The 12,446-nt window shown below is 44.3% G+C and overlaps 1 protein-coding gene across 1 annotated transcript in view; it reads left to right on the forward strand.

Moving 5' to 3' along the window:
• T265_13608 (hypothetical protein) overlaps positions 1–12,116 on the forward strand; it is a gene marked incomplete at both ends in the record, with an annotated part of 22,208 nt that extends 10,092 nt beyond the window's left edge. The window contains 3 exons of the mRNA XM_009169664.1: positions 1,835–1,904; positions 11,199–11,264; positions 11,962–12,116. Coding sequence (XP_009167928.1) covers positions 1,835–1,904; positions 11,199–11,264; positions 11,962–11,987 — 162 coding nt within the window. The remainder of the gene's footprint in view (positions 1–1,834; positions 1,905–11,198; positions 11,265–11,961) is intronic.
• Positions 12,117–12,446: the final 330 nt, after the last annotated feature.

A 12,446-nucleotide genomic window follows, 5' to 3' on the forward strand; every position in this document is an offset into this window, starting at 1 on the left:
AAAAATTCTATACAATTTTTGATTAGCTGTAGTTGTTACGAATCGCGCAATCAGGAACCACCAAACAAAAATTGTGCAACAGATTTTAAGGCGTCCGTGACTCTTCCTGGCTGGGAACTCTGGACAGGCTCATCGGTCGAGCAACACAACCGGGGCAGTCGTCGCTTAAGCTGTGGGGTGAGCCAATCACATCGCTCTGGCGTAAACATGCTCCTCCGTTCGGATGCAAAAATTCGAACGCGTCCACAGCGTGTGCTGATAGAGTAGTGATGTAACGGTGATACTATGATGGGGAGGCTTGCGAGTAGTATGTTCTCTTCTTGTAAATTCGCTTGAAAAGGGAGATCTACTGCGGATTTGTGGACTCGCTTTGTAGCTTTTGCTTGGACTTGAGCAACACTCAATGAATATCCAGGGAAGTCCAGAAAAATGCGTTCAAGAGAAGATGGATGTTCAGTTTTTGTAACTATGATGCGTATGAGAGTTTTGCCTTTCTGTCCGATAGTCTGTAACTGGTCAGTTGGCATTCCCTAATAAAAAGCTCCGCAGCGAAGGTCCTCTTCCTTTCAGTGGCAGGACATTCAACTCACATGTCAGATGTCCTGACTTCAAACCCGGAGACGGCTGTTAAGAGCAAAGATGGAGTCCGCTTTGGTGTGGACTTGGCATCTAGAAGAGGTATCTGAGCGTGAATTTCACAATGTCCGCAGCCAGCAACACCTTATTCGAGAAATTTTGGATTCCTTTTTTCTAATCTAGCATAATATGAGACAGTTTGAGTGGTTTGAATCAGCCTACTTCACGCATGACATTTCCTGAATCCACGCATTCAAGCACTTCCGATTCAGATGTACTGCTTACCGTCAAAACAATGGAGCGAGGACTTTCGGTTACTTGGTTGCTTTTTCGAAATGTTAAGTCAGGAAACACAACGGATCTTTCATAGTTCTGACCTCCATGAGAATTCCATACGCAATTCACTTTGTCCACTTCATCCACACTGATCTACTGAATTCTTTATTGTTTATCGACATAGTCTATAAGGTTTTGCCGTTAACGACTGTTACATTACATTTGGCATGTGCCTTTTTAGAATACTCAAAACTCAACATATTTTGACAGCATATCAGGCCTCTTCCCAGCTTTTCGAGGCAAGATAAGATGGTTCATTGGTAAGATCGCGAATTTACTGACCGGAAAGTCCGTGGTTCGAACCCGATCTTTGCATCTCGACTTCCCCTGTTAAGGCTTGGGTAACCTGGCGGTATCCCAGCCCTTGTGTTTATTTCTGGTGGCATGGCAGTTAGGTACCGAGCGAATTGACCTTATCGTCATTCCTGATGTCAGTATCACCGACGCTTGAAGTTAGTTTTTTCCCTGTCGTACTTTGGCCTATAAGCCATTCTGGTGCATCAAGGTAAACACGAAGCACCAAGTAGTCCTCGTTCATTATGCTTGCTTTTTACTACATGCGAGTTTTCCCTTGTGGCAGTGCTTTCAGGGGATTCTCAGACGAATGTGCACCCAACCTGAATACTCATCGCCTTTAAGCAACTTTCAGTAGGATGATTGGGCTCCGTTCAAGTCAGCTACTCTCTTTTAGTGAAATTTAGTCTCTGTCTCAGCTTACACCTGGTCAAATGCAATAAAGGCTTGGAATATACACTCTCTTGATCAATGGTTGCTCCCTGTGCATCGTTTGTGTGTTTTAAAGGTTGGACACTCCATAACTGCCTTAATACTCAGAAGACATATGCTTTACCTTTGCACCATGCTACTGTCTCCTAGTTATCAAGTCCATACTGCTGAGTTTTATGTGCGTTTTTTGTTCCAGGACAAGGATGGATTTATAACAAAACTTGAATTGAGTGAAGTGATGCAGCGTATTGGACACAAGTACACAGGTGAGTAGTCTGACTATGTCTTTGGAGACCCTTTGAAGATAAACGGTCACTGTGCTCGATGAACGTGAGTGTCCTGCTAGTCAGCCGGCCAATCCACATTCGGTTCTATGGGGGATATAATTCCACGAGCAACGAATTCTGAGTTTCACATCTCTGAAAGACTCTTGATGGGTTCCATTCGATAATTTCCCAAAGGCCAATATCCTGGACAGATTCACCAATTAACAGTGGTTCGACCACTGGTGTCTTAAAAATAGTTAATAAACTGAATTTGGTTCTACGTCCATACGGAAGACGCTATCGGAGACCCGATTGCATATAAAATGAACCCCTAAAAAGTGGAGGCCTTTTTCGGGCACTCATTCGGTCTAAACAGGATAGTATAAAAGTGACGAGACCAGCCTTCAGTTTGATAAACATTTATTGTTGCTAAAGCTTATCATTCGCGAACAAAATCAAAAATACTACGGTGTAATATCCGACCGTCCAAAGTATGAAAAACACGTGTTTCAACGCTTATCCATTGATACGTGCTACTTACACGTGAATCAGTCATATCTTCACACTGTAGGAAACCTTACCAGCACTTTAGCAGTTAAATCTGTATTTCATGTGATCGATCCCAAAACACGTTTCTTCGAGTTTTTTTATAAGTGAAATTCAATATAATAAATATTCCTTATGACACTTAGATAATAGAACATATTACTGTTGGTAATATGCAGAGGCTCGAGAATTTTAACGGAGATTTTGCACAACAAATGATCAAATTTGTCGTGAACAACCGAGAAGTGGCGTACATCCTCACTCGGAATCATTGGCAGTGGGCATATAACAGAAATTCAGTAGGTACTTTCCAATCGGTAAACTCCAAGCAGTGGCTTACAGTAGTTCGAATACTCAGCCATTCGGGATACAGACTGACAGTATGTCTGATCAAAACGTCCAGAAAATCGACCCCAAAATCGAATCGTGTCTGTTCATTCACCGGCGCTTACGGTAAAGGAAGAACTGAACTCAGGCTCGAAACGCGTGCAGAAGAATAAGTGCCTCAAAGATGTTCCAGGCAGACCAGAACACGGATGTCGTAACTGGTAGCAGTGAAGCCTCTCTGATCACGTCACGCTTAATACATCATGGCCAAGCATCAGCTCTTCCTCAAATGTGTTCGCCATCAGCCGCTTGACCCATTTTTTCACGACTCTTGGTAGTGTTATCATAATTAGGCATTCAAAAGGTAGCTGGTTTAACTCTGGTCCTCTAGAATGAGGTGGTGTAATGTCTCACAACCCTCACCTCATTTTCAGATTTTGAGTTTCCAATTATATGTCCATCCGTATTCTACATGTCACGCGTTTATTGTACATACGGGTGTCACGTTGGATACTACTGATGAAGCATGCGAGTAGTATGCGGTTTTACCGCAACTCCGTCTCGCATATAATGAAAGGTGGAGTTTATTACGGAACTTGTGGAACCGATTTGCCGCGTTCGTTTACAAATGTGTGGTAGTCAGTAAATATCCACGAAAGTTCAAGAAGAAGCGTGAGGATGTTCAGTATTTTAAAACAAGGCGCAAATTAGGCGTTTACTTCCTTGTCCAGTAGTTTGCAACTGTTTAGTTGGTGTTTGCTAATAAACCGCTTCTCGGCGAAGGGCTTTCCTGCGTATACGAGTATGCTACATTGTAGCATACGGAGAAGAGTGTCTTCTGATGATCTTATTCAGTCTCGTGAATAAAGTCAATCATGTCTTACAATTCTAATGTAGTGAAATCTAGCCGACATAAGCGCCGAGATCGTAAATGGATAAAATTGGACTACTGGGGGGATCGACACAGCCAGGGTATGTTACTGGGTCGTCGTTCGAGGCGCTTACATAACTCCAGTGCGAACATGCTCACCCGTTTAAACGTAAAAATTCGGATGAGTGCAGTGTGCGCTGGTGGAAGTGATAACACGCTGGCCTCGCATATCAGATGTGCGGAGTTCGAACCCCGACACGGTCACTGGATATGCACTGATGATGAGCTCCAATAAGAGCGAAACTCGATTCCCGTGCTTCCCCCATCCCTTTGGTGTGGATCCATCTAAGGAAGGACAGGAGGACGATTGCTCAAACGGTGGTCATGTGAGTATGTAATTCGGATGAGTGCAGTGTGCGCTGGTGGAAGTGATAACACGCTGGCCTCGCATATCAGATGTGCGGAGTTCGAACCCCGACACGGTCACTGGATATGCACTGATGATGAGCTCCAATAAGAGCGAAACTCGATTCCCGTGCTTCCCCCATCCCTTTGGTGTGGATCCATCTAAGGAAGGACAGGAGGACGATTGCTCAAACGGTGGTCATGTATGTATGTATTCTACAAAATCCCACAACTACCAGCACCTGAAATATGGGTATCGTTGAAGACTCATCTTGATGAAGGCTGTGGCTAAACTGCTTGCAGAAGTATCCTTTCGTGATTCACCACAAATCTTGGACGATACCCTCGATGGGAGAAACTAGGCCACTGCCTGGACTTTAGCCACAGTTCACAGTTGTTGGAACTCCATCGGAATTACCAATGACCAACCACCCTTATGCTGTCTGACATCACGCCGTCAATTCAGCTGCCTTGTGGAATTGTGTAGTGAAAAGTAGAGCAACCGGCCGTTTTCTCTATTCAGTCTGCACAAGTAGGTACCACGATTCTTTAGTGTCTCATTCTAAGGAAAAGAGTGATGTCCCGTTCCCGAACAAATTTGCCATTGGGCATATCGTCGGAGATACAATAAACACCCCAGCAAACAGCGGCACTGAACTAATCCCAGGTTAGCCTATATAGATTACGCGAACCGCATAGTTCTGGAGTACAGCTGGTAAATGAGGGCGCAGAACTTACAACTTGACCTCAGGCCCTCCTTACAAAGGTGTGAACCAATTTTGTTCGATTAGATATCACCCGCACCTCTAAATCAATTCCGTGCGTGACGCTCTCGTAGAAAAATCGGTTGACTGGATGATCTGAGCGAATCATCAAGACCGACGGAGCATCTTGTGGAATTGTGTAGTGAAAAGTAGAGCAACCGGCCGTTTTCTCTATTCAGTCTGCACAAGTAGGTACCACGATTCTTTAGTGTCTCATTCTAAGGAAAAGAGTGATGTCCCGTTCCCGAACAAATTTGCCATTGGGCATATCGTCGGAGATACAATAAACACCCCAGCAAACAGCGGCACTGAACTAATCCCAGGTTAGCCTATATAGATTACGCGAACCGCATAGTTCTGGAGTACAGCTGGTAAATGAGGGCGCAGAACTTACAACTTGACCTCAGGCCCTCCTTACAAAGGTGTGAATGATGTGAACATTATCCACTGTTTTATCTCGGGTTCTCTTGTCCTCATCTACCGAAGTTAGACAGTGTCGTTGTGTCTTTCATGGAATTTCACATCACCCAGCCGTTAACTGCAATGCTTTTAAAACAATTCATACATTTTTCTGCTTCTGTGGCCAACGGCTAACGGCGGAAGATTCTGTGAAGAGTATCAGCAGCTGGGGTTAAAACTCGTGTGTGTTTGCGGCCACGATGTTGACTTGTCAGACCACTACACCATCATAGCCAGGTGATTATCCGTTAATAGATTATCTGATCTTGTGAACTAATAAAGGCCTGTTCTTTTCACGAGTAACTTTCCCGCCAACTTGAGACTGCCAGGTTACCGGTACATGTTTGCGTGTCCGGCCAAATGCCGCAACTCATTCAACAGCTCAGACACCTTTCATAGTGTTGCTGCCGATGTAAGCGTTGTTTTTATACTGATATTCAATTCCCAGACCCTTTCTTACCGACAATTCCACCGATTAGCCCTGCCGACCACGCCACGCACGGTATTTCCACACTTCGTTTAATGGCCGCTGTTTTTCTGCCACTCATTAAGTTTGCTTTAGAACCTTCCTGGGAATGTCACGGATCTACCCATTCAATAAACTAATCTGTCGAACGTTGGTGTGACTGACATGGATATGTAAAACTTGAACGTCCGGCCATATCTCGTGGCTTACATAGAATACATGGGAGCATCCTTGATTCTGTATTTACAGTACATGTTTTCTGTAGTCTTCACGGAGGGTTTCGACAGATGGCGACACCCTCACGTTACTCCGCCTGCCAATCCGTACGTTTGTCTCTCCGGCTAGTGTTAAAATCTTTGTTCTCTGTGCTACATGAATTATATTTCACTGACGGTAGAAATCGCTTTTCCAACGTTCTGGATGGTTGGTGCATGGGTCGCAGTGAGGACTGGGCATCTGAGTTCCAATTTTCCTCCGTTTTCTCTGGAAGAAGCCATTATTCTCACGGTGCAAATTCCAGAAAGAACTTGCGTCCACTCAACGAAGGATTGGTTTGACGGCTTGGCTATGTAGCTGATGTGTTTGTGAGCTCTAGATAGCGAGCGAAGTACGATTAGGTTAAGGACTTGAAGCATAATCTCAGAAAGGCCCACATTGATTTTTAGGGCATCCAGTGTTTTGGGTTATTGCGACCTTCATGGATTCGTGAACATATAGAAAGTAGTTCCTTGTTAGCTCCTTCGTTTCCCGACCATTACCACTAGGTCCTTTTTATTGATCGTCCCCCTGGAGAGGAGTGGCCACAATGGCAAGAGTGGCATCCGTGACAGACGAAGTTCAAATTTATTCGCTTTTTTAGAATCAACCCTTTGAGTAGACCCATTTCAGGCGAGGTGGCTCAGTGGTCACAGTGGTCAGAGAGTGGATTTACTGACCTGAAGGTCCGACCCGACCTCTGCCTCTCGACTTCCGCTATTTGGGCTTGGGGAACCTGGCAATATCTCATCCTTCCAGTGGCATGGTAGCTGGGCACCGAAAGGGTATTACAGCTGAACAATTACTTTTTTATTATCGTTCCAGTCGTTCACCACATGGGTAATTTCACCGCCTTATGCCGTTTCTCATGCATTTTTCTTCTCACAAAGCATCCATTGCAGGATATGGCTACGCATGTATTAGGTCTGCAGTGAGACGGCGGCAGCACCAGTTGATGGAAGAAAGCCCTTCGCCAGGGGTTTGTCTGTCGACAAACACCAACTAAACGGTTATAAACTATTAGACGGAAAAGCAAACGTCTTATATGCACATAGTATTTAAAAACGGAGTATTATCGTGCGTCTTCCTGAACTTCCGTGGATATTCATTCACTGTCAAGCAGTTGTAAGCGAACACTGCAAAGCAGTTCCACAGGTTCTGTAATAAACCCCATGGGGTGCACCTTCCATTAGACGCTAGGCGTAGATTCGATGAAACCACATACTACTCGCGTTTCTCATCAGCAGAATCTGTCATTACACCGGTGGAACAATCACATTTATTAAAGATGAATCTGACAGAATAAACACGGCAGCTGTATAGGTTTCCTGCCGCGTGTTCGAGCCCACTGTAGTTTACTGCTCTCATATTTGATCAGTCTAAAGACTACCGGCAACTCATAATGAAGAATTGGACGGAATTGTGGGTTCACCAGAAATCTGAGGGGTTATTCGACTGAAGGGCCATCTGATTTACTTAATCACATTGGTAACATCAGCGATCTCCTTCAGTGTGTCCTGGGTATTTTGAGGTCATGGGACATTATGATGCACAGGTTTTTTCTTTTGTTGAGCTTCGAAACAAATCCCAAAGAAACGTAATACACTACTCGTAAGGTTGCTGAAAATTCTTGCTTAAAAAACATCATCAGATCCAGCTGGGTTCCGGGTGATTCTCCCGAAGAACCGGATTTGTTTGCATATGAGTGTACTTCGCTAAAACCCAAAAGATTTTCAGCTACCAGAAGGTTCAGACGCATAGATCAGGATAAAATGGCATTTTTACGGTTAATGGAAGGCTTTGCTGTCTGCTCAGTAACGGATATTTCAGCCCGCATCTTCTCATCACCAACGTACAGTAAACCGTCGCAATTCAGAACAATGGGAAATCCGCTGATAAACGATTTGGCTAGATTAGGCCCAAGGACCGAGCCTTGCGGGACTTCAATACGCGAAATCATTGGTTAGAAACAAGTGTTTTTCGCACCGCATTCCACGAAAGAGGCTTTCTAGGCACTTCCTAATACCGAAACGTTAGCAAGAGCTGTCCGTGGCTACTTAAACACTTTATCAGAGTTTTTGAGGGTGACGTTAAGGCGTTCGCCTTCATCAAGAGACTAGGTTAAAAACATCCTCGCAAAACTGAAACTTACGAAACCCTCACAAGTTTGTCGCAAATGTACTCAAGGGGTGTATTCCGCTGTTTCTCCCGTAACTTTCAGAGAATCTGGGTCAAAAACACATGATCTATGGTCCTCTGGGTCCTAACTAGATGAATAGGTTTCACAATCCAAAGATCCTAGCCAGCAGGCAGCCTACTTCCCTACGAGATTGCCCGCGAATGTGACTGATGGGTGCGACATTAAAGTCGACTAGGTGTTAAGGTCTGGAGAAGCATTCGGGCCAAATATTGGAAGCAGGCTTCCAATGGTCCCGCAATTATTGCTTGATCTAGAACGGGTCATTTTGCCCAAATAGTTTTGTAAGTTCTCTCGTTGGGGCGCTTCTGATAAAACGTTGAATGTGAGTGGAGCATTAGGCTTTGGTACGTTTGTCATGGTTTACAGTACACGTATCCTTATAAGAGAGCGAAATGTTACCGTTTCCAGCTTTAGTACTTGTTTTATGTAACCAAATGAAAATTTTGGACTAAAGAAGCGAGATGGTTCAGTGGTTAGAGCGCGAATTCACCGACCGAAAGGTCTGCGGCTCGAACCCGACCTCTGCATCTCAACTTCTCCTGTCTCAGATTGGACAACCTGGCAGTATGGGGACCCTGGTGCTCCTTTCGGGTGGCCTGGAAGCTAGGCACCGAAAAGATGTTACGGCTTAACATTGGTACCGATGGCTTCAGTCTACATTAGAGTGTTTCCGCCAGTTAATTCTCAAACGTCTCCCGCTTTGATCTCATGCTTTATCGTACCTTTGAGCAAGCAACGATCGCAGAGATTCCATCTCTCCCGGAATAAACAAATAAAGCCTTCCGACGATCCTTGGAAGACCGTTGGAAAATGGGCATTGTATAGTATGTGGGACATTGATGTATTCATAGGTAGGGGGCGTCAAAATGTGTTGATGGTGTGTCCCAACGAAGCAAGTCTCAGTCAGTTTCAGGATAGCACAGATCTCGGGCAACCAGGCAGCCATCACTAATGCCGTGACGCCTGCTTGTGATTAGAACGCCAGTCCCTGTGGCTATTGTGCCTCTGTAAATCAAGCCCGGAATGACTGATTCCTGTCCACTACGAATGGCGAAACACAGGACAGCCTTCAAAGTTTCTCTCCGGTAGGGGAGAACATCACCTACAACCTTCACCCCAGGACGACTAGCTCTGGTGAGCAGTTCACCAAGCAATTGGATTTCCGATTCGAGGATATCCGAAGATAAGCAAGTCTCAGTGAGCTCCGGCAATTTGACGTCGATTCCACTCACCAAAGCCTGGATTTAATCGAATTTGTACCTGGTACTACTTACCTTTAGAGCAGTCAACTACTCTACGCTAAGGAACACAGAGCGCTTAGCCGCCATTTGGTCCGCAGTGCTTTCTTCACCACACAGAACTCCACAATTCGAACATGTCTTAACGTTTTTTAGTCGGTCTGTAATGTCTTCAGTAGCTCTTCTGATTTTATGTTAATCTCCAGGAAAGAATCCACGGAGAATGCCAAGAGTCACTTTTCAGCCAATAAGTTTCAGATGACAAAAACCTACCGTCATTTCTCTTAATCCGCTAGGATCAATTGCAGGAAGCAGGTTATGTCGTCAGCCACTGATTTCCTTCGAAGACAAGACAGCGAGATCACTTTAGTTCCGGAATCAACTTTACCAACTATAATGGAAAGCGTGTGTTTCCAAAATTTCTTAGTAAGGAACGATCTGCCGGAAGGGACTTTCTCCCCGAACCCCAGAGAGTTCTTTTCAACCAGGTATTTCCCGTGGACAATCATTCCATCGACTTCTGATATTCCTGCAGCCTAGCACTTGAAGTCCCCTTTGGAATCAAATTAACCAGTTGGAGAACTTTGACCAGGGCGCCCGTAGTTGAGTGTCAGTCTTATCGCACTTCAGCCTGGGCGTTCCGGCCCATGGGCTTGTTTGCTTAGAACCGATATTGGTCGAGAGGAATGGAGAAGACTTTACAGTATTCCAATTTGTCACCTCCTTAGGGCGCTTAACAAACCAGCCCATTAGCGAAAATAGATGGTCGTATTCTGGACAAACAAAGAACCCGTTAGTAGAGTATACGGACTGAATGCTGCCCCAATTGGGGACTTATCGACTGGCCGGGGGCAAGTGAAAGGACCTTAATTTAGAGACAGACACCATTGAGAGGCTTGTAACAAGCAACACGGTGGAGGGCGACAGTTTAAAAGGTGGATCGCTACAGAAATCCACAGAAACATACACATGTTCCACATCCGGTAATGCGCATTCGCCGATCTCAGAGAATTTACTGAACTACCTTTTGGGCTACCTCATGATACGCTCCCAACTAGGCTTGTCTCCACCACACCTACAAAATTAGCACCAGCAGATACTTCAGTCTCTCTCAAGGTCATTTCAGGTTGTCGTAGAAAACCAATACAACAAGCTTGTCATGACTGTGCGTTGGGTTGTTGATCAGCAGCCTATCCCATAAAACAGTAGAACGAATGGTTTGGCTATTGTGGTGGCGTGTTGTGTCTCTGAGCCTCCTGGATATCTTCTACGCCCCTCAACCACATTCCTAAAGGTGATTAACATCCTTTGCGATCGCAGGCCCAATAATGCGAAGGCTTACGTAGAAATGAGTGTCTGTACACCATCTGTGAGTGATGTGAATTCGATATTTGGTCACATCCCTCAAACAGAAAGCTAGTGGTTTGACGACCCATTCAAGGCGTTTGGCACCCGTAAAACGAAGGCGGTGAGTAGGACTTTTACAACACGGGCTTCTAAGAACTGGTGATTTTGGAGTATCTGTGGACCCATCTCTAGAGGTGTCCATACCCAGCCCTATTGAGGCGTTTGGAGGCAACTTTAGTGAGCACAAAACTGAGTTTCGGATTTCCAGGTTTATGGTGAGTTAGTATGAGAACAAGAGGAAGATAGATCAGGTGAGGTTAATGCAATTCGTTATGACGCAACATCGCTTTAAAATTCATTTTCCTGGAAGAAAAATATTACTCCGTTGGTACAATTTTCCACAAAACCTGTTTCAGATTCCGAAATCGAATCCATGCTCGCTGAAGCTGACCAAGATGGAGACGGAAAAGTTACTTATGAAGGTAGGTGCAACTGCGTCCTGACGTCAGTTATCATCTTTACTCAGCACTACTACTTTTGGTTGAGTAGTATTTTTCGAAAGCTAAAAAGGCTCCATAAAATGGCACCAAAAAACTGAATTATATGGCTGGTGTAAAACAGAGAAGATGGAATGAAATTCGAGTTTGAACTATCTTACAACCGATGAAAATAACCAGACGGATATCACACGATCTTCCAAGGTTACGATCATGACCGATTTTAGCATAAGCTTGCCGATAACACCTTAGTCGCGTTTACTTCGGTGAACGTGCAGTAATAAACATTTTTTAAAACTCGACCATTGACGGATAAGCTGATGTCACACCTACGCCACAGTTGAACGCAAAAGAACAGAAAGAACAGCTACCGTTGGAACAGCTACTTAAAAACCCCTATGGTTCAATTTTGGAAACACTTACTAACTCCGGCCACAACACCCCGGCTACGGACGAGCAGATTTTGCGAGATCGGATTCACTGCGACATTTGACATAAGTCATGTCAGTAATCTTCCGCCATGTGGCGTTCAGCAATTACTTCAAGAGGAGAATCAACTTAAACACTTTAAATGTCCCACTTAGGATGATGACTGGTTGATTTTGATTCATTTATTGGACCTTAAATACCCTAAAGTCATTAACTAGCGCTAATTTGAAGAATTCCTTTCTTCTATTTACAGAGTTTAAAGCAATGTTGGAGACTTAAATGTATCTAAACACTGCCCAGATGTCATCTGTTGTTTCGGATGCAGTAAAACTCGTCCATGTCTTTGGAATGCTCATTTGTCCCCCCATGCATTTTGTACATTCCAGTTATCAGCAGTTTTATTATGAATTCCTTATAAGCATACAGTCTGATGTTACCATGTAATGCATATGTTTCTGGAACCAGACATGCTACAGCGAAAATGCTCTTTCGGAATAATAAACAAAAAACAAGCGCAACTGTTTTATTATGAATTCCTTATAAGCATACAATTTGATGTTACCAAGTAATGCATATGTTTCTGGAACCAGGCTTGCTACATGGGAATTGCTCTTTCGGAATAATAAACAAAAAAACAAGCGCTACCGTGAAACAACTTGAAGTGGAACTTCTCCTTGAAACTAACGGTGTTATTTTCAATTGAGGTCTTTAATACTCAAGGAAGCTGAAAAGCCCAGA

This window comes from Opisthorchis viverrini (assembly GCF_000715545.1).
Source record: "Opisthorchis viverrini unplaced genomic scaffold opera_v5_83, whole genome shotgun sequence".
Taxonomy (NCBI): Eukaryota; Metazoa; Platyhelminthes; class Trematoda; order Opisthorchiida; family Opisthorchiidae; genus Opisthorchis; species Opisthorchis viverrini.